General features: G+C 44.2%; 1 protein-coding gene across 1 annotated transcript; it reads right to left on the bottom strand.

The window, feature by feature from the left end:
* Nucleotides 1-1,161: 1,161 nt before the first annotated feature.
* Nucleotides 1,162-14,582, bottom strand: sspn (sarcospan (Kras oncogene-associated gene)). The gene is made up of 3 exons (XM_023971551.2): nt 14,028-14,582; nt 7,219-7,305; nt 1,162-1,896 (listed from the first exon to the last, which is right to left on the bottom strand). Exons 1-3 carry the CDS (start codon nt 14,286-14,288, stop codon nt 1,537-1,539), a joined length of 708 nt encoding a protein of 235 aa, XP_023827319.1. The 5' UTR covers nt 14,289-14,582; the 3' UTR covers nt 1,162-1,536.
* Nucleotides 14,583-22,496: the final 7,914 nt, after the last annotated feature.

Below are 22,496 nucleotides of genomic sequence, written 5' to 3'. Positions count from 1 at the left end.
TATTCAGTAAGGGGTTTTCCCTGATTCATACAATGATGGTATTATGTCAACAGCCCCAAATGCTACAGACGCATCTATTGGCTGAAAGGAAAGATAAAATTAGTAGCCTCTTTTGCCCAAAAATACTGTATTTTGTGTAATTCTAGGCTATTACAAAATATGTACCACTGTTTGTGTGATAGTCCATCATAATCAAAGTCAAGTGCTAAATATGCAATTGCAAAAAGAGAGCATAATTCCCTCACTTATGTTCCACCCTGCTCCTCACCCTCTACCGATGCAGTTGAACCATTGACTGTATATGAATGTACAAAGCCATTGATGACGTCACACCATTTATTCCTATGTGAAGACTCAACAGTGCATTTGAAGCTCGGGAAATCTGTTTTAGCTAAAATGGAATCACTTGGGGGGGATTCTCAAAACATAACATCGCAGTTCCTAATCCCAGAGGCGCAATTTCGCGTGACTTCCGGGAACGCTTGCGAAACAGACCAAGCAGACCTGTCCGGGGTTTGAGAAGTCGATGAGAGAAGTGAAATACATACTTAATTAGTAATTTTCTCAATCTAAATCCACAACCTAGATTCGAGCCAATGTCTTAAGTAGTTGAACATGTTATTACTCCAACCCTGTGAAAGTGACACGTTTTTGTCAAAAGCAACTTGATATCGAAGGAGTCCCTTTTGAATTGACGGGCTGCAAATGCGCAGTTCGGCCCGAGACAACCGTTAGACCCGATGACGTCTTTCTGTACATGAACTTCGCCATGACATCGCCTACAATGTAAAAGGGGATTTTTATTGGAGAAGCAGTTTTTGCATATCTTCATACTGCGCTGTCTTTTGATAACATGCTCAGTTTGAGCTACTCCCGGAAGTGATGTTGCAGGCTAGCTCAGTGCTGCCCACTCTCATTGAGTATCTCAAGTTGAAGGCCGATTGGGGTTGAAAACAATAGCATTCCCCACAGTCCTAAACAGCAGTATGATAGAAGATTATAGAGTTGAATACTTGCACAGCAAGAATCGTTTTTACGACCACAGTATGAGAAAAGTGTCTTGAGTTTGCTTTAATTGTAACACAATCAACACTATTATAGATTGTATACATTCAATTGTAAAGGCATAATAAAGATTTCTGCTGAATTATTTTTGAAAACCCTGACAAAAATACATTGAACATCATGGTAGATCATTCAAAAACTGACAGTTTCATAGTTTTGAATATTTTCTTCATCTATTAGAAATACAGTATCTCATGTAGCATTGGCAACTGCGAATAAAGTTCTCCACACAGTATATAAAAGTTGTGCGAAAAGCCATTATAGAAGAAGTCAACCACCCCAAAATGTAAATATGATCGAGAACAACCAAAACACACACACACTTATGCACACACCAAAGTGTTTTGTGTAATACATCTCTGTCCATTCAAGTAAAATGAGCCGAAATGTTGATTGGCTGCTCTCCACCTTACTCTACCATCAATAGTGGTATCAGCATCATCATGGGCATCTTTTTTTCTAAATTTCCCATCAGACCTTCTGCCAGTGCTGGAAGGAGGGTGAGCCCATCTGTAGCCCCACAAAGAACACCTGGTAGCGGTGCTTCCACATGACGAAGGCCCCCAGTGCACACACCAGGGCCTGGGTCAGGTTCAGGGCAATCTGAAGCAGGAAGTATAACTTCAGGGTGCCTGTGACCTCTCCGCAGTCGCTGACTCCCGCGTAGGTGAAGGTCCTGGCGATTGGGTCGTGGGGGTCCAGGGTGCACACGCAGTCGTCTCCCACCTCCAGGCACCTGAAGCCGTTGGTCTGAGCATAATGGTGGCCAGAGAAGGCCATGACCAGGACAGAGAGGACCAGGCCCACTGTGCACAGGATGAAGTACAGCAGCTGGAGGAGGAGAGGAGAGGAAGTGAGCTTGTGTGTTGTGGTGTAGTGTAGTGAATCATAGCATAGCTAAGCATAGTGGGGGATAAATACTTAGAGGGAGGTCATCCTTAAGGACCACTGCAGGGTCATGTTTAGCACCAATTGATATAAATGATTTGAAACCGAGGACAGACTACCAATAACAACAATATTTCAAAGCTTTTTCTGTGTTGGAGCCTGAACATGACCCTGGTTGTCTACACTAGAGCTAAGATGACTGGAGCTCTATGTCTTTACTCAGCTTACTGTAGCACATTCAATGACTGATTGAAGTGGCTTAAGTGTTAGCAGGCCATAGTGAACCAGGTATGCCCACTCTAGCCATATCAGTTTCCAATCCAAATAGGTTTCTGTCTGCTAACGATTATCTCCCCTCAAAGCAGCCAATAAATACCTGCAGATCCTGGCTACCGGCCAGAGGTAGAACCTCACAGAGCAAGACTGTCTTAAAGGGGAACTTCACCACTTTTTAACCTCATGTTCATTATGTCCAGCACAGCAGCACCATACCAGTGTTTCCGTATTTGAAAACCTAAATGTAGTCAATTAGCTTATATAAGAAAATCACCCCCTATGATGTCATCAGGGGTCATTTTCAAAAGAATTCAGTTATTTTCACACAAAAAAAACATTCTAGTTGAAAAGGAGGACTGACTGCATTAAGTAGACAGTGTTCCTGTGAGAATCCCCTGCAGCCTCCCACTTTACCTTTATCCACATGCTGTGTACGGTCGTGGCCAAAGGTTTTGAGAATGACACAAATATTAATTTTCACAAAGTCTGCTGCCTCAGTTTGTATGATGGCAATTTGCATATACTCCAGAATGTTATGAAGAGATGAATTGCAGAGTCCCTCTTTGCTGTGCAAATTAACTGAATCCCCAAAAAACATTTCCAAGGCATTTCAGCCCTGCCACAAAAGGACCAGCTGACATCATGTTAGTGATTCTCTCGATAACACAGGTGTGAGTGTTGACAAGGACAAGGCTGGAGATCACTCTGTCATGCTGATTGAGTTCAAATAACAGACTGGAAGCTTCAAAAGGAGGGTGGTGCTTGGAATCATTGTTCTTCCTCTGTCAACCATGGTTACCTGCAAGGAAACACGTGCCGTCATCATTGCTTTGCACAAAAAGGGCTTCACATGCAAGGATATTGCTACCAGTAAGATTGCACCTAAATCAACCATTTATCAGATAATCAAGAACTTCAAGGAGAGTGGTTCAATTGTTGTGAAGAAGGCTTCAGGGCGCACAAGAAAGTCCAGCAAGCGCCAGGACCGTCTCCTAAATTGGATTCAGCTGTGGGATCGGGGCACCACCATTACAGAGCTTGCTCAGGAATGGCAGCAGGCAGGTGTGAGTGCATCTGCACACACGGTGAGGCGAAGACTTTTGGAGGATGGCCTGGTGTCAAGAAGGGCAGCAAAGAAGCCACTTCTCTCCAGGAAAAACATCAGGGACAGACTGATATTCTGCAAAAGGTACAGGAGTAAAGTCATTTTCTCTGATGAATCCCCTTTCCGATTGTTTGGGGCATCCGGAAAAAAGCTTGTCCGGAGAAGACAAGGTGAGCGCTACCATAAGTCCTGTGTCAAGCCAACAGTAAAGCATCCTGAGACCATTCATGTGTGGGGTTGCTTCTCAGCCAAGGGAGTGGGCTCACTCACAATTTTGCCTAAGAACACAGCCATGAATAAAGAATGGTACCAACACATCCTCCGAGAGCAACTTCTCCCAACCATCCAGGAACAGTTTGGTGACGAACAATGCCTTTTCCAGCATGATGGAGCACCTTGCCATAAGGCAAAAGTGATAACTAAGTGGCTTGGGGAACAAAACATCAATATTTTGGGTCCATGGCCAGGAAACTCCCCAGACCTTAATCCCATTGAGAACTTGTGGTCAATCCTCAAGAGGCGGATGGACAAACAAAAACCCACAAATTCTGACAAACTCCAAGCACTGACTATGCAAGAATGGGCTGCCATCAGTCAGAATGTGGTCCAGAAGTTAAATGACAGCATGCCAGGGCGGATTGCAGAGGTCTTGAAAAAGAAGGGTCAACACTGCAAATATTGACTCTTTGCATCAACTTCATGTAATTGTCAATAAGTCTTCGACACTTATGAAATGCTTGTAATTATACTTCAGTATTCCATAGTAACATCTGACAAAAATATCTAAAGACACTGAAGCAGCAAACTTTGAAAATTAATATTTGTGTCATTCTCAAAACTTTTGGCCACGACTGTATTTGTCTTTGTACAGGTAACTGCCAAAATAAAGGAAACACTTGAGTAAATGAGGGATACAATGTCTGGTTCCTGAGTTAATTAAGCAATTAACATCCCAGCTTGCTTAAGGTCATGTGTAAAAATGCCCAGTTGCCCATATTTTGCTAGAAGAAATGATCTCGGGGACTTTGAAAGAGGGGTGTCAAAGGAGTGTGTGTGTGTCACCAGATCTCAACCCATTTGAACACTTATGGGAGATTCTGGAAAGGCACCTGAGACAGTGTTTTCCAGCACCATCAAAAAAAACACCAATGACGTAATTTCTTGTGGAAGAATAGTGTCGCATCCCTCCAATAGAGTTCCAGACACTTGTAGAATCTATGCCGAGGCGCATTGAAACTGTTTTGGTGGCCCAGCGCCTTATTAAGACACTGTTGGTGTTTCCTTTATTTTGGCAGGTGCCTGTATGTCCACATTGAGTAAACGGGGTCTAAAATACAGCTTGATAATGTGCAAGAGTGGCTTTGTGTGGTTTATGTAATTACAGTGTACAATCAAAATAACACTAGCCCTTCATCTAAATCCACAGGTTATGTAACAGAGCCCTGATTCGCACTGTATTTACACTCCATTACATGCTGCTTATAGCATTATGTAATGTTTGATGCTTGCTTGATTTGAAATGGCGTTAAAAACAATGTAAACAGCTCTGAAAAATGGAGAACTGAAGTACGTTATGAGACGTATTGTACTGCCAACTGCTGTACATAAATTACATAAAAAGAAGAGCATCACAAAGCCTTTAATATATCGCTGTACTCAATGTTATGTTGTTCTATGAACTTTAAGAAGACATAAAGAAAAGAAAAATATGGAGAATATTTTGTTGCGTACATTTACACCACTGATTGTATTACTTTTTAAATGTATTGTTCAGTTCACGTTATGTCTACTTCACATACATTTTGAGTGGAGGAAGTCGCCTTTGAAAATATTGTATTTGTACGCAGCTCAGTCACGATGGGCAACAGTGGTATTCCTACTCTAATTGATTGCACATTCCAACTGCCTACATTGTCTGGCCAATTAAATGAGAAGTCATGTCCAATAACTGTGCTCATCTACCCATAGGCCTCCTACAGGGCCTTGCTAGTAGGCATGCTGTGCTCTGCATTTCTCTCGATACTGTACATACAGTATCACATTCAAGGTGCAACCATTCAACCCTAGTCGGACCTGGGTTCAAATTGTATTTTAAATAATTTTAAATATTTTATCTGAGTTTTATTGAGATTGCCTGTTGCAATGGAACTATACTGAACCAAAATATAAACACATGAGCTGAAATAAAAGATGCCAGACATTTTCCATACGCACAAAAAGCTTATTTCTCTCAAATGTATTTAAATCCCTGTTAGTGAGCATTTCTCCTTTGCCAAGATAATCCATCCACCTGACAGGTGTGACATATCAATAAGCTAATTAAACAGCATGATCATTGTCCCCTTGTGCTGGGGACAATAAAAGGCCAGTTTTGTCAAACAATGCCACAGATGTCTCAAGTTTTGAGGGAGCGTGCAATTGGCATGCTGACTGCAGGAATATCCACCAGAGAATTGAATGTTAATTTCTATACCATAAGCCGCCTCTAACATCGTTTTAGAGAATTTGGCAGTACGTCCAACCGGCCTCACAACCGCAGACCACGTTTAACCATGCCAGGCCTCCACATCTGGCTTCTTCACCTGCGGGATCATCTGAGACCAGCCGCCCGGGGAGCTGATTAAACTGTGGGTTTGCACAACCAAATAATTTCTGCAAAAGATGTCAGAAACTGTCAGAAACCGTCTCAGGGAAGCTCCTCACCAGTTCGGCGTCGTAACCGACTACAGTGGCCAAATGCGCTCACCTTTGATGGCCACTGGCACGCTGGAGAAGTGTGCTCTTCACGGATGAATCCCGGTTTCCACAGTACCGAACAAATGGCAGACAGCGTGTATGGGGTTGTGTGGCTGAGTGGTTTGCTGATGTCAACCTTGTGAACAGAGTACCCAATGGTGGTGGTGGGGTTGGGGTTATGGTATGGGCAGGCATAAGCTATGGACAATGAACACAATTGCATTTAGTGATGGCAATGTGAATGCACAGAGATACCGTGACCAGATCCTAAGGCACATTGTTATGCCATTCATCCTCCGCCATCACCTCATGTTTCAGCATGATAATGCACGGCCCAATGTCACTAGGATCTGTACACAATTCCTGGAAGCTGAAAATGTTCCTACATACTCACCAGACATGTTACCCATTGAGCATGTTTGGAATGCTCTGGATCGACATGCACGATAGCGTATTCCAATTCCCACCAATATCCAGCAACTTCGCACAGCCATTGAAGAGGAGTGGGACAACATTCCACAGGCCTCAGTCAACTGCCTGATCAACTCCATGCGAAGGAGATGTGTCGCACTGCATGAGGCAAATGGTGGCCACACCAGATACTGAGTACCAGATACTGGTTTTCTGATCCACGCCCCACTTTTTTTTTAAGGTGTCTGTGACTGACAGATTCATATCTGTATTCCCAGTAATGTGAAATCCACAGATTAGGGCCTAATTCATTGACTGATTTCCTTATATGAACTGTAACTCAGTAAAATCTTTGAAATTGTTGCGTGTTGCATTTATATTTCTGTTCAGTGTAATAGAATAGTCACAAAGTGCAAACCTCACCCATCTGGCACTACAGCTTTTCTAAAACAAGTATTTTAAAGATTTTAAATAGTATTTGAACCCAGGTCTGCCTACAGTATGTCAATGTGGCAATCAATGTTCTCTGTTTTGTAGTATATTGGCCCTACACATTAGTCTAAATGAGATTAACTGACTCTAACTACAACCTGGTTGATTTGAATGAGACGGGCATGTGTTTGATAATGAATGGCATTCTCCTGTATAAACATGACTAATTGTCCCATTAGAGAGAGTTTGCCTTGGTCTCCGCTCAGTTGGACAGGAAATTATGTCAGAGGATATGTGGGTCTCACTTTGGCGATGAATTGCATGGAGGTCCTCTCATCTGGTACGTAGGTGATGCAGTAGAGGAGGAAGCCCAGCAAGGAGACCACACACAACTAGAGAAACATAGAACACAGGGGAAAATGGATTTAGTGGGGGTTATTCTCTGACTTAAATTCTTTGTAAAATATACTTGTATGCTTGGTAAGTACATCATTCTCCAATGTGTACTTAAAAAATACAAAGGCTGCTTTGAAAAGGTGTATATACTGGTATTTAGTCCAGATCATTATGACACCGTAGGTGTCTTGCATGCTCATGAAAGTCTTACGGTGCATTATAACTGCATCATAATGCATATGTGTTATTGGGAAACTGAATCCATTCGGATCTGAAAAACAGATATTCATCCCAGGATTTGATCTGCTGATACCAAGTGTTGCCATGGTTTTCTAACACACACATACAAGCAAACCTCTTATCTTATTTGCAGCTGAGGGGCCTTTTCAACCCTCTTCAAGCTGTTTATCCCAAGTTCGCTATTGATATAGTGCACTTTTAGCATCATATTGTCCAAGGTGTCATCTGATAACATTATCAATGCTATGGCAAATTAAGTCGTTTTCCTCCTTTTTTGCGACAACACACTATTGCAGTCTTGTGACTAACATGCAGCATATAACTTAAATGTTTTCCCCAGGTTCTTAAGGAATCAGAATTCTCTAGAAGGATCTTGGTGACCTCCGTGTTTGTCACCGGGTCGTGAGTCACGTGAGGACAGAACCCGAGATGGATGCACCCTGTGTGAGCTGAGATGCTTCCGATTGCACACATCTGTACACACTGTAATTAGGGCATACAGGAAGCTGAGAGAAAACAACTTGTTTTTTTCCTCTACAGAAATGCAAACGTGAAGTATCTCACATAGATTACATGATTATGTTAAAGAAATGCTCACTACCATACATTGCCCTAGAAAAACAATACTAGATTAGACGGTATGGGAACATACCTAGTCAGGCCCCTGTGCTATCATTAGCAGGCCTCTATAGCCTTGGGGCTTAAAGGGTTCATCGTTGTACTTCCTATAGATTCTATATGGAAATGCTGTGTGTTATGTAAGTTGTATTACGTCTAACCCTGTGAGACTCAAGCATAGATCCAAATGAGGAAAATGTTTTTTATTACCCTTCAGAAATACACTACGTAACCAAATGTATGTGGACACCTGCTCGTCAAACATCTCATTCCAAAATCATGGGCATTAATATGGAGTTGGTCCCCCCTTTGCTGCTTTAACAGCCTCCACTCTTCTGGGAAGATTCCACTAGATGTTGGAACATTTCTGCGGGGACTTTAGGCCTGGCTCGCAGTCGGCGTTCCAATTCATCCCAAAGGCCAGTAAAGTTCAGGTGTTAAAGTGCAGGCCAGTAAAGTTCTTCCACACCGATCTCGACAAACCATCTCTGTATGGATCTCGCTTCGTGCACAGGGGCATTGCAAATTTGGAAGCACAGAATCGTCTGGAATGTCATTGTATGATGTAGCGTTAAGATTTCCCTTCAATGTAACTAAGGGGCTTAGCCCGAAATATGAAAAACAGCCCCAGACCATTATTCCTCCTCCACTAAACTTTACAGTTGGCATTCTCCTGGCATCCGCCAAACCCCGATTCGTCCGTCAGACTGCCTGATGGTGAAACGTGATTCATCACTCCAGAGAACCCGTTTCCAATGGCGGCGATCTTTACACCACCCCAGCTGACGTTTGGCATTGTGCATGGCTATTCTAGGCTTGTGTGCGGCTGCTCGGCCATGGAAAGCCATTTCATGAAGCTCCCGACAAACAGCTCTTGCGCTGACTAGCTTCCTGAGGTATTTTGGAACTTGATAGTGAGTGTTGCAACCAAGGACAGACGATTTTTACGCGCTTCAGCACTCGGCAGTCCCATTCTGTGACCTTGTGTGGCCTACCATGTAGAAGCTGAGCCTTTGTTGCTCCTAGACGTTTCCAGTTCACAATAACAGCACTTACAGTTGACTGGGGCAGCTCTAACAGAGCAGGAATTTGATGAACTGACTTGTTGGAAAGGTGGCATCCTAGGACGGTGCCACATTGAAAGTTACTGAGCTCTTCAGTAAGCCATTCTACTGCCAATGTTTGTCTATGGACATTGCATGGCCGTGTGTTAAATTTTATATACCTGTCAGCAACGGATGTGGCTGAACTAGCCGAATCCACTCATTTAAGGGGGAACACACTTTTGTATATTTAGTGTAATTGTAATATGCCTCTGATTATGAAAATAATCTGTTTTTTAAATTTCAAGTTTGTTAAAAAAATGCAACATTAGGCTTCAATGGTAGGAAAATGTGTGTTAATAAAAAAAACTGAGAAATTCTGTTAAAATCACATCAAAATGGATGAAAAGCATTGACATAGAACACTGAAATGAAGTCGTATTTTGTCTGAAATTGTCACGCCCTGACCATAGAGAGCTTTTTATTCTCTATGTTGGTTAGGTCGGGGTGTGACTAGGGTGGGTTATCTAGGTGATTTATACATCTATGTTGGCCTGGTATGGTTCCCAATCAGAGGCAGCTGTTTATCGTTGTCTCTGATTGGGGATCATATTTAGGCAGCCATTTCCCCTTTGTGCTTTGTGGGATCTTGACTATGGATAGTTGCCTGTTAGCACTATTATTAGCTTCACGTTTCGTTTGAGATTTATTGTTTTGTTTTGCTTTGAGTTTCACTTAGAACTCAGATCATGCTGCGCTTTGGTCCACTTATTATAATGATCGTGACAGAAATAGCCATTTTTGTATTTCTTTTGATGTGTAGAGGGGACATCAAAGTTACTCTTGAAGTATTTTATTGTCCATATTTGCAGAATTTTGAACAATCTCTCTAATTTGTCTATCAATATATGAATGTGGCCCAATGGCTCAGTTTGACAACCCTTTAATCCCAGTTTGGCAACCCTTTAATTACAAAACTACCTCTAGCTCTGGCTCAGAATGTTTGTTTATCAATTAATGTTTTTTTACATAATCACTTTATCTTAGAGAAGACAGGAAAAAATATTTATAGTCATTTACTTGCATGGATAGCCTACAACATATGCTTGCGTAGGGGGCCAGTATGGTCTTATACGAGTCGGAGGGTTTCTAATGTTTCAGAGGCTACTGATGCCACAATAATCACACAACAAATACTAATAAGAGATACATCTGGGTCTAAGGAGATGCATGTAGTGTTTGACATGATTTTTGAGTTTAGGACCTGTACCGGATGCAATTACTGTGCAGTAATAACAGTAGGGTATAAGGGCAATGTAAAGTAAAGTGCTACCTTCAGTTTCTTTCAGTATTATTTGCTTTATTTATCTGTAGACATTAGCAAACTAAAGGATCAGGGTAAGAGGCTACTGCCCCACAGCTCTGACTGGCATTCTAGAGTTGTTGTTGTCTTGCCATGACTACAGTTGCCATGACTACAGTTGGGGGAAAGTTCAAAACTTATAGAAGGGTCTTCCACGAAATGAGTGCCTTTTGCGTCCCTTTGATATTTTAAGTAGAAATTGTGCACCAATATTGAAATTTCAAATGAAGACCACACAGAGAATTAGATACATCTGATTTTTAATATGAATAAAGGCTTGCTGAAGTGCTCAAATTCAGCATTTTGACATGTCCCTCCGTCAATCCTCTGTCACTTCTAGGAAGGTTTTTACCCACTGAATTACAAAACGTCTCCAAGTTTCCCCATCATTGTAAAGCCCTAGTTATTTTGTTGCTTTAACAAATTCATTTCTGAAGATTAATATTTATTTAATGTGATTAGTGATTACGTCTGTCCCTCATTTTAAGGTCAACCCTGCTACGTGAACTCTCGTCTTAATAGTGTGAAACTATTCGTTTTTAAATATTTATTTCAAAAGAAACATTGAACATCTAATTCCAACTCTTTTTGGCCATTTTCTGGTGTTTTGTGGTGGAAAACTGAGTGGGTTGAGCATAACACGTCAATCCTGTTATCAATCGCTAGACAGTCTGGAAATGTTTTAACAATAAATAAAAAATGGTGAAGCTTGCATTCAATTGCCACTCCCTGTTGCACACAACAATCTTCCATTCCCCCTGTCACAATGGGATTTATGGCTGATTTAAGAAGAAATCGTAAACCCTGTTAGTCAACCCTGTTACTTTATTTGGCAATTAATATGCACTTACTATCATTTTTTTCAATTTAATGGGAAAATGAATGTCATCTTTATGACAGAAAGTTAAAATGAGATGAAATCAAACGTTTCTTTTGACCAAGTTACACTCCTTAAAAGGCACCGAAGTGATAGAATGACCTAGAAACTCTTTAAGCCAGTTAACTATTTCTAGAGGAGATCGATCTAATCAACAGTAAGAGAGTGAGGGAGCCAATGTGAAAATAACATCAAGCTAATTGGTAGCAGTCAACATGTTGACATTTAGAATGTCACCCAATTTGTTGGATGCGACTGAGGAAGGTTCACATGGGTCATCCATTAGGAAAACAAGGCAAACAAGGCAACTTTTAACCTGAAACTGGATCATAATTGTTATTTATGGTATCATTAGTTATTTTTTTGCCTGGCCAGAAATAAAATAACGGTATATGGAAAACTACAGCCACTGTATGTCACTGCACGGCACACTACGCTCATATTGAATAGGGAGTACATCTGAAATCATTCCCTATGTAAAACCACATGGCACTAGTAAATKACTATGAGTCATCCTATCCATGTGTCATGTTTACCTCTGTGTCATATGAGGTGGGGAACTTTCCCATTAAAACACAAGTTGAAACAGCTATAGAAAAGGCAGTAAAGCATGATAAACAACCCTTATTTTGAGTTTAGATGTAACTAATGTAAGATAATGTGTGAATAGAGAGATAAGACTTTATTTTAAGAATGTGAAATGTCAGAATGATAGTAGAGAGAATAATTTATTTCAGCTTTTATTTCTTTCATCACATTCCCAGTGGGTCAGAAGTTTACATACACTCAATTAGTATTTGGTAGCATTGCCTTTAAATTGTTTAACTTGGATCAAACATTTCGGGTAGCCTTCCACAAGCTTCCCACAATAMGTTGGGTGAATTTTGGCCCATTCCTCCTGACAGAGCTGGTGTAACTGAGTCAGGTTTGTAGGCCTCCTTGCTCGCACACGCTTTTTCAGTTCTGCCCACAAATATTCTATGGGATTGAGGTCAGGGCTTTGTGATGGCCACTCAAACACCTTGACTTTGTTGTCCTTAAGCCATTTTGCCACAACATTGGAAGTATGCTTGGGGTCATTGTCCATTTGGAAGACCCATTTGCGACCAAGCTTTAACTTCCTGACTGATGTCTTGAGATGTTGCTTCAATATATCCACATAATTTTCATGATGCCATCTATTTTGTGAAGTGCATCAGTCCCTCCTGCAGCAAAGCACCCCCACAACATGATGCCGCCACTCCCGTGCTTCACGGTCGGGATGGTGTCCTTTGGCCTGCAAGTCTCCCCCTTTTTCCTCCAAACATAACGTAACGATGGGCATTATGGCCAAACAGTTCGATTTTTGTTTCATCAGACCAGAGGACATTTCTCCAAAAAGTACGATCTTTGTCCCCATGTGCAGTTGCAAACCGTAGTCTGGCTTTTTTATGGCGGTTTTGGAGCAGTGGCTTCTTCCTTGCTGAGCTGCCTTTCAGGTTATGTCGATATAGGACTCGTTTTACTGTGGATATAGATACTTTGTACCTGTTTCCTCCAGCATCTTCACAAGGTCCTTTACTGTTGTTCTGGGATTGATTTGCACTTTTTGCACCAAAGTACGTTCATCTCTAGGAGACAGAACGCGTCTCCTTCCTGAGCGGTATGACGGCTGCGTGGTCCCATGGTGTTTGTCCTTGCGTACTATTGTTTGTACAGATGAACGTGGTACCTTCAGACGTTTGGAAATTGCTCCCAAGGATGAACCAGACTTGTGGAGATCTACAAATTTTCGTTTGAGGTTTTGGCTGATTTCGTTTGATTTTCCCATGATGTCAAGCAAAGAGGCACTGAGTTTGAAGTTAGGCCTTGAAATACATCCACAGGTACACCTCCAATTGACTCAAATGATGTCAATTAGCCTATCAGAAGCTTCTAAAGCCATGACATCATTTTATGGAATTTTCCAAGCTGTTAAAGGCACAGTCAACTTAGTGTATGTAAACTTCTGACCCACTGGAATTGAGATACAGTGAGTTATAAGTGAAATAATCTGTCTGTAAACAATTGTTGGAAAAATGACTTGTGTCATGCACAAAGTAGATGTCCCAACCAACTTGCCAAAACTATAGTTTGTAAACAAGAAATGTGTGGAGTGGTTGAAAAACGAGTTTTAATGACTCCAACCTAAGTGTATGTAAACTTCCGACTTCAACTGTACATACTGTATGTGTTTATACACATCATTAGGCCATGCATGCAATCAAGGTAGAAGATAGGTCCATTCAGCTACATTCTGGGGGATGAGGCAGTACAACCCAGTGTGCATTGTAGGTGAAGTGCATGCGAGACACGGTAGGTAGAGTATCAGGACAACAATAGTGGCCATATTGAGTGTACATGCATGTAGATACACAAGGTTGCATTGGGTTGTCAGACGATGAGGACGAGGATCCATGCAGTCACGTAGTGAGGTGAGTTGAAGATGGATATGGGGACCTAAGTCAGTTAAGGCAAAGGCCCATGCAGCTACAACAGTGACACACGGCCATATTAAGTGTCCATGCATACAGAAAGACGAGGCGGGTCCATGCTTACAATGATGCCGGCCCAGTGTGGTGTCTCCCTGGCCAGGAGTGAGGGGCTGATGGTGACCATGAGGAAGGCCACGGCTGTGATGGCCACCCCCAGCAGCAGCTGCAGCAGGGCAATGAGCAGGGGGAAGCGACAGCCACAGCACTTGTGAGCATCCTCGGGCGCTGGGCCTCCCTCCTCTGCTCTACCCCCTTTCTTCTCCTGGATGGGGGGCGCTCCTCCGCTCTTCTCCCCTCCTCCAGATCCCTTCTTTCCTTCTCCCATTCTTCACCTTCTGCCTTGAGATGAGACTAGCGCGTATTCTTCAGCTCCTTGGGAGGTTGTTTTCTCTTTCTCTTTTCTCTCTCTTTCCTTTCCCGTTTCTTTGTCAGTGTCTTACCGTTGTGCTGTCTGTCAGTGTGCTACACTGCTCCCTGCCACGCCCCCGTTCCCTTCCCCTCTCTGCTCAGGGTTCCTCTCAGTATTATCCCTGCTCGGCTGCTAGGCTATTTGGAACCAGAGAAGGCTCTGAACTAATATGGAAAACATTTAGGGCAGATTCCTGGAGCGGCTCCGGGCGCCACATATAGCAGAGCAGCAGCACACTGTGGAGTAAAAGAAGAGGAGGAAAGGGGGGGGCAGAGAAGACACAAGGGGGGACTCCAACACACGATCAGAAGCACCACTGTGAACAGACAATTGCATAGAAAATGAAGGAAGCTTGTTTTAATATGAAATAAAAAAGCAAGTTCAGTAGCAGTTGGGCCTATGGGTTAAAGGAAGATTGGCACAGAGGACGTCACCCACGTCATTCTCGAATGAGAGTGGTTGGATCATTGTTGTCTACACCATTACATGCCAAGTGCTGGAAGCCAAAGTCACATGATTTAGTGGAAGAAGTAATGTGATCGGGAGACATGTGAGGACATTACTGTAGCTCTGATCCTCTATTAAAATGATCAAAACATGGATTAATTGGTCCAATTACAGTTCAGCCTCTAGGGTATATAAGGAATTTGGGGGTATTCTATTAAATATCTATGCCAAAGTAATGGAATAAGTCATTACAAATTATTATATGGTTTCAGAGTGTCACGCCCTGACCTTGGAGAGCCTTTTCATTTCTCTATTTGGTTAGGTCAGGGTGTGATTAGGGTGGGCATTCAAGTTTTTCGTTTTCTATGTTGGCGTGGTATGGTTCCCAATCAGAGGCAGCTGTCTATCGTTGTCTCTGATTGGGGATCATATTTAGGCAGCCTTTTCCCACCTGTTGTTTGTGGGATCTTGTTTTTGTGTAGCTGCCTGTGAGCAGCCCAGAACGTCACGTTTCGTTTTTCTTCTGTTTTGTTTGGTGAGTATATTATTTATTAAACATGTGGAATTCTACGCACGCTGCGCCTTGGTCCAATCATTATGACGATCGTGACAGAAGATCCCACCTCAACTGGACCAAGCAGCGTGCCCGGGAGGAGATGGCATCCTGGTCTTTGGAGGAGGTTGAGGAGAGAATATCCTGGACTTGGGAGGAAGTCTTGGAGAGATACGAAGGCCTGCCGTGGAAGCAGCGAGGGAGCAACAACAACGACACCGGGGTTCGCGGCCACGACGGAAGCCCGAGAGGCAGCCTCAAAAAAAAAAATGGGGGGGGCACACCGGGTGGTTGGCGGAGCCAAGATGGGAACCAGAACCAACTCCCTGTACTCACCATGTGGAGTTGGTCACCATTCAGGTGCCATGTTTTCCGGTTCTACGCACCGTGTCTCCAGTGCGCCTCCACAGCCCGGTGCGTTCTGTGCCAGCTTCCCGCACTAGTTGTGCTAAAATGGCTATCTGTACAGGACGGGTTGTGCCGGCTCTACGCTCTAGACCTCCAGTGCGCCTCCACAGTCCAGTACGTCCTGTGCCTCCTCCCCGCACTCGCCCTGAGGTGCGTGTCATCAGCCCGGTGCCACCTGTACCGGTCCCACGCATCAGGCCTCCAGTGTGCCTCCACAGTCCAGTGCGTCCTGTCCCTCCTCCCCGCACTCGCCCTGAGGTGCGTGTCATCAGCCCGGTGCCACCTGTACCGGCCCCACGCATCAGGCCTCCACTGCGCCTCCCCAGTCCAGGACGTCCTGTGCCTGCTTCTCGCGCTCGCCCTGAGGTGCGTGTCACCAGCCCGGTACCACCAGTGCCGGCCCCACGCACCAGGCTTCCGGCGACGATCCCCAGTCCAGAGCTTCCGGCAACAGTTCCCAGTCCAGAGCTTCCGGCGACAGTTCCCAGTCCAGAGCTTCCGGCGACAGTTTCCAGTTCAGAGCTTCCGGCGACGTTTCACAGTCAGGAACCTCCGGCGACAGTCCGCAGTCCGGAACCTCCTGAGACGGTCCGCAGTCCGGAACTTCCTGAGACAGTCCGCAGTCCGGAACTTCCTGAGACGGTCCGCAGTCCGGAACCTCCTGAGACGGTCCGCAGTCCGGAACCTCCTGAGACGGTCTTCAGTCCGGAACCTCCTGAGACGGTCTTCAGTCCGGAACCTCCTGAGACGGTCCAAGGTCCGGAACCTCCTGAGACGGTACGCATTCCAGAGTCTCCAGCGACGGTCGGCAGTCCAGAGCTTCCAGCGACGGTCGGCAGTCCAGAGCCTCCAGCGACGGTCGGCAGTCCAGAGCCTCCAGCGACGGTCCACGGTCCGGAGCCTCCGGCGACGATCCACAGTCCGGAGCCTCCAGCGACGGTCCGCAGTCCAGAGCCGCCGGCGACGGTCGGCAGTCCAGAGCTTCCNTCCAGCGACGGTCGGCAGTCCAGAGCCTCCAGCGACGGTCGGCAGTCCAGAGCCTCCAGCGACGGTCGGCAGTCCAGAGCCTCCAGCGGGGGTTCCCAGTCCTGGTCCTCCTGCGACGATCCACGGTCCGGAGCCTCTGGCGACGATCCACGGTCCGGACCTTCCGGCGACGATCCACGGTCCGTTTCCTCCGGCGACGATCCACGGTCCGTTTCCTCCGGCGACGATCTACGGTCCGGTTCCTCCGGCGACGATCCACGGTCCGGTTCCACGGAAGCGGAGGGATCAGCGAGCGGAGCGGGGTCTACGTCCCGAACCGGAGCCGCCACCGAGGCTAGATGCCCACCTGGACCCTCCCCTATAGTCAGGTTTTGCGGCCGGAGTACGCACCTTTCGGGGGGGTACTGTCACACCCTGACCTTAGAGAACCTTTTTATTTCTCTATTTGGTTAGGTCAGAGTGTGATTAGGGTGGGCATTCTAGTTTTTCGTTTTCTATGTTGGCCCTCTGATTGGGGATCATATTTAGGCAGCCTTTTTCCCACCTGTTGTTTGTGGGATCTTGTTTTTGTGTAGCTGCCTGTGAGCAGCCCAGAACGTCATGTTTCGTTTTTCTTCTGTTTTGTTTGGTGAGTTTATTATTTATTAAGCATGTGGAATTCTACGCACACTGCGCCTTGGTCCAATCATTATGACGATCGTGACACAGAGAAACCAGGGCCAGAAGATTTCCACAGACGTCATGTGACTTGACCAGGAAAAACTATTGGGATTATACCCTATGGAATCCAGCATTTTATCTGGTCAGGTCACATGGTTAAGGAAACTCATATGGCCCTAAGATGTTGGTTACCTATCCCAGAAAGTTAATACACAGCTAGCACATAACTTTCTGAGAACCATGTGTTTCTTAGCTGGGAAATTCAGTAGTTACGCATCTAATTAGCATAATAAGGAAATCCCCATGAAAATTGGTCAGTTTAAGCTGGAGATATCAGTTTGCATTGGATGTGCCTCAATCTACCGCATTCGCTTAAGTCGCCCTTCCGCATATGCAGTAAAAGGTGACAGAGCTAGAGCAGTGTTTGTCAGACCATGAGACATCCCGAAAATTGGTCTTCTCACAAAATTGTTTGAATGGTTTGTGGAAAGAGGACTCTCGCGAACACAATGGTGTTCTCTGTTTTGTTCTACAACCCCCACAAGCGTCTTGGGACTCGTCTGAAGTCGGTTCAGCCGATCTGCCAAATTCTCCATGTAGCGTCCGAACAGTTTGGGCTACACACTAATATGACCCCTCTGTGGAAAGATGAACTCTCCTATATGTCAGTTGTTTTGCTCTGTTTTGCTCAGGCCTCACAAGATTCATCTGATGGTCCCCTGGTACCAGTTGAAAAAATGAGTGGAAGTATACAGTGCATTTGGAAAGTATTCAGACCCCTTCACTTTTTCCACATTTTGTTACGTTACAGCCTTATTATAAAATGGATGAAATCATGTTTTCCCCTCATCAATCTACATACAATACCCCATATTGACAAATCAAAATCAGATTTGTATAGATTTTTGCAAATGTATTCAAAATAAAAAAACTGAAATAATACATTTACATAAGTATTCCGACCCTTTACTCAGCACTTTGTTGAAGCACCTTTGGCAGCAAATACAGCCTTGCGTCTTCTTGGGTATGACGCTACAGGCTTGGCACACCTGTATTTGGGGAGTTTCCCCCATTCTTCTCTGCATATCCTCTCAAGTTCTGTCAGGTTGGATGGGGAGCGTCACTGCATAGCTATTTTAGGGTATCTCCACAGATGTTCGATCGGGATCAAGTCCGGGCTCTGGCTGGGCCACTSAAGCACATTCAGATACTTGTCCCGAAGCCACTCCGGCGTTGTCTTGGCTGTGTTCTTAGGGTCGTTGTCCTGTTGGAAGGTGAACCTTCTCCCCAGTCTGTGGTCCTGATCACTCTGGAGCAGGTTTTCATCAAGGATCTCTCTGTACTTTGCTCCGTTCATCTTTCCCTCGATCCTGACTAGTCTCCTAGTCCCTGCCATTGAAAAAAATCCCCACAGCATGATGCTGCCACCACCATGCCAGGTTTCCTCCAGACGTGATACTTGGCATTCAGGCCAAAGAGTTCAATCTTGGTTTCATCAGACCAGAGAATATTGTTTCTAATGTTCTGAGAGTCCTTTAAATTCCTTTTGGCAAACTCCAAGTGGGCTGTCATGTGCCTTTTACTGAGGAGTGGCTTCTGTCTGGTCACTCAACCATAAAAGCCTGATTGGTGCAGTGCTGCAGAGATGGTTGTTCTTCTGGAAGGTTCTCCCATCTCAACAGAGGAACTCAGGAGCTCTTTCAGAGTGACCATGGGGGGGCCTCCCGAGTGGCGCAGCGGTCTAAGGCACTGCATCGCAGTGTTAGAGGCGTCGCTACAGACCCAGATTCGATCCCAGGCTGTATCGCAGCCAGCCGCGACCGGGAGACACATGAGGCGGTGCACACTGGCCCAGCTTCGTCCGGGTTAGGGTAGGGTTTGGCTGGCTGGGATGTCCTTGTCCCATCGCGCTCTAGCGACTCCTTGTGTCGGGCTGGGCGCATGCACGCTGACTTCGGTCACCAGCTGTACTGTGTTTCCTCCGACACATTGGTGTGGCTGGCATCCGTGTTATGCGAGCAGTGCATCAAGAAGCAGTGCGGCTTGGCAGGGTCGTGTTTCGGAGGACGCATGGCTCTCGACCTTCGCCTCTCCCGAGTCCGTATGGGAGTTGCAGCGATGGGACAAGGCTGTAACTACCAATTGGATATCATTCAAAAGTAAAATATATATATATATATACATATATCAATATATTCATTTTTAAATAAAACATAAAAAGGGTGACCATCGGGTTCTTGGTCACCTCCCTGACCCTTCTCCCCTGATTGCTCAGTTTGGCCAGGCGGTCAGCTCTAGGAGTCTTGGTGGTTACAAACTTCTTCCATTAAAGAATGATGGAGACTACTGTGTTCTTAGGGAACTTTAATGCTGCAGAAATGTTTTGGTACCCTTCCCCAGATCTGTGCCTCGACACGATCTTTTTGCTCTGATATGCACCGTCAACTGTGGGACCTTATATAGACAGGTGTGTTCCTTTCAAAATCATGTCCAATCAATGGAATTTAGCACAGGTGGACTCCAATCAAGTTGTAGAAACATCTCAAAGATGATCAATGGAAACAGGATGCGCATGAGCTCAATTTGGGAGTCTCATAGCAAAGGGTCTGAATACTTATGTAAATAAGGTATTTCTGTTTTAGTTGTTTTATATAAATTTGCTAAAATGAATAAAAACATGTTTTTGCTTTGTCATCATGGGGTATTGTGTGTAAATTTATGAGGATTTAAATGAAATAAAAATTTAGATGAAGGTTGTAACGTAACAAAATGTGAAGAAAGTTTTAAAAAAGTATCTGTTCCATGTTGTGAATATGTTATGCATGTGTTTGTATGGGCTAATAGCAATAAACCCTGGGTGTTGCTTTGGGTTTACCACTGTCATCGGAGATTTGCCGCTAGCTCGGTTTCCATCCAGCTGCCGACAGATTTTCATGCAAATAATCTAAAATCCGCATAAGAACTATATGGGCATTTTACCACCAGAGATGTGTTTCCATAAAATTGACCTATTGCGGATAACAGGCTGTGCATGATGACGTAGTACACATAAAAAATAACTTTTGTGTTTAAATTCCCATGTACCAAATAAAGAATGCAAGTTAAATAGTTTAGCATTGCATTTTCAACTCTACTGATGGTTTTGTCCCCACCAAAAATTGCGTTACATTGCTAATGTGCCCACTCTGGTCTTGGCACGTGCACCAACAGCTCGCAGATAGAGTGCGGGTAGGATAGCCTTTCATGACTAGATTATTATGGACAAAAGAGCGAGATTATTTGTATTTGTCAAACCGGAGCCAAGCATCGATGATCAAGCAGCATCAATGATATGTTTTGTGGTCCTTCCACTATGACTCGGGAAAGCATGCAGTTTATTTGGCTACAGATAAAAGAAATGTATGAACATCACAAGGTGGTGAAAGTACACGCGGTGATTGATGCTCCTTTCCAGTAAATATCGTGAGAGACATTATGATCGATGCTTGGCTGCCGTTTGACAAATAAAAATAATCTTGCTCTTTTCTTTTGTCCATAATTATTTCATCATGTACGATATCCTTCCTGCACTGTAGGCTATCTGCCAGTTGTTGGCTAAAGCATGCCAACACCAGAGTGGGCACATTCACTATAAAACGCGGATGGAAACTTTTTTTTGTTACTCAAGTTTATATTAAAGAGAGAGTTCACCCAAATTACACAATTACACTGGTTTCCTTGCCCTTTATGCGTTCTGTGTGACAGCAATCCATGTTTTGGTTTAGTTTCCCTGGCAGTGGCTGGCACTGTTTCCAAATGTTAACGTTTTAGCATTCAATGTGGCACAAATCCCATTCAAGTCATGGGGCCGATATTTGCATTTTTCGCGCATCATGTTCAAATCATCCTTAAATGACTTTGGTGAGCATCACAATACAGTTTAGATACTTTCGGATTATTTGGATATGATGCGTAAAAAAAATGACTTGAATGGGATTTGTGCCACAAATGCTAAAATGTTAGCATCTGGAAACAGTGCCAGGGACACTAAACCAAAGGATGGATTACTGTCATACCTTGTCCATAGACTATTTAAAGGATAAGGAAACCAATATGTAATTTGGGTGAAGTATCCCTTTAAATGTTTCTATAGCTAGGTGTTACATGGTATATTACATGGCCAGTGTAAGTATACTGAAGCTGCTTGGTTATATGGTGAAACCTATTTTAAGTTAGTGTAGCCTACTGCCAAGACGTGACACTATTTGCCTATGTATTACTAACAACATAACATATTTATTACATATTTATAATAGTGCAAGTTTATTTCTTCCAATGATCTCCAAAGTATCAATATTGAATCTTAATAAAATGGCATGTCTACTTAGTAAAACATGTTTCAATAGCCAAGCAAGCATGCATAAGTTAACACATATAATTGTTTCTCTTCTCACATGGGCCATGTTCACATTAACTTCATGTGCTCAACAATAATGTAGCCTAATTGTAATGCATTATGCATAGCACAATGACACGATTGCATACATTGTTACGAATTTGTTCATTGGAAGATGTCAACACGGTTGAATAAGGAACTGCTGCGCACGTTTTTGTGTAGCCTACTCAGACAGTGCCATGGTTACTGAAAACGCACCTCAGGGCGGCTGGCGGGCTGAGAGACTCAGCGCGAGAAGGGATGAGCAGCCTACCTCGCCCCCAGGATGTGTGTGTGTGTGTGCGTGAGCGCCTTATGCACACTCTACTTGCACGTACGCACGCGAAAACACAGTCCCGTGTGCGCGTTGCCATCACGTACATGGTCAAAGCGGAGCTCAATTGGATGAGGATGTGCACCGGCAGAACGGACATGATATAATACACAATTATTTTAGTCGTTTGACTGTGAATTTGAACTCCAATAGAATACCATACATTAATAGATATGTCTTAGTTTGCATTGCCATAGAAACGGGTTGTGACGTAGCCTACTAGACCGGGTCTTGCAAAGGTCTTAATTACCGGACGTTGTGCTGCTGCAGTTTACACGTGAGTTGGAGCTGTTCCGACTCGAGGCGCGCGTGCGCTGTGCA

Source organism: Salvelinus sp. IW2-2015, linkage group LG26, assembly GCF_002910315.2.
Source record: "Salvelinus sp. IW2-2015 linkage group LG26, ASM291031v2, whole genome shotgun sequence".
Lineage (NCBI taxonomy): Eukaryota > Metazoa > Chordata > Actinopteri > Salmoniformes > Salmonidae > Salvelinus > Salvelinus sp. IW2-2015.
This window is presented reverse-complemented; position numbering and strand designations above follow the sequence as displayed.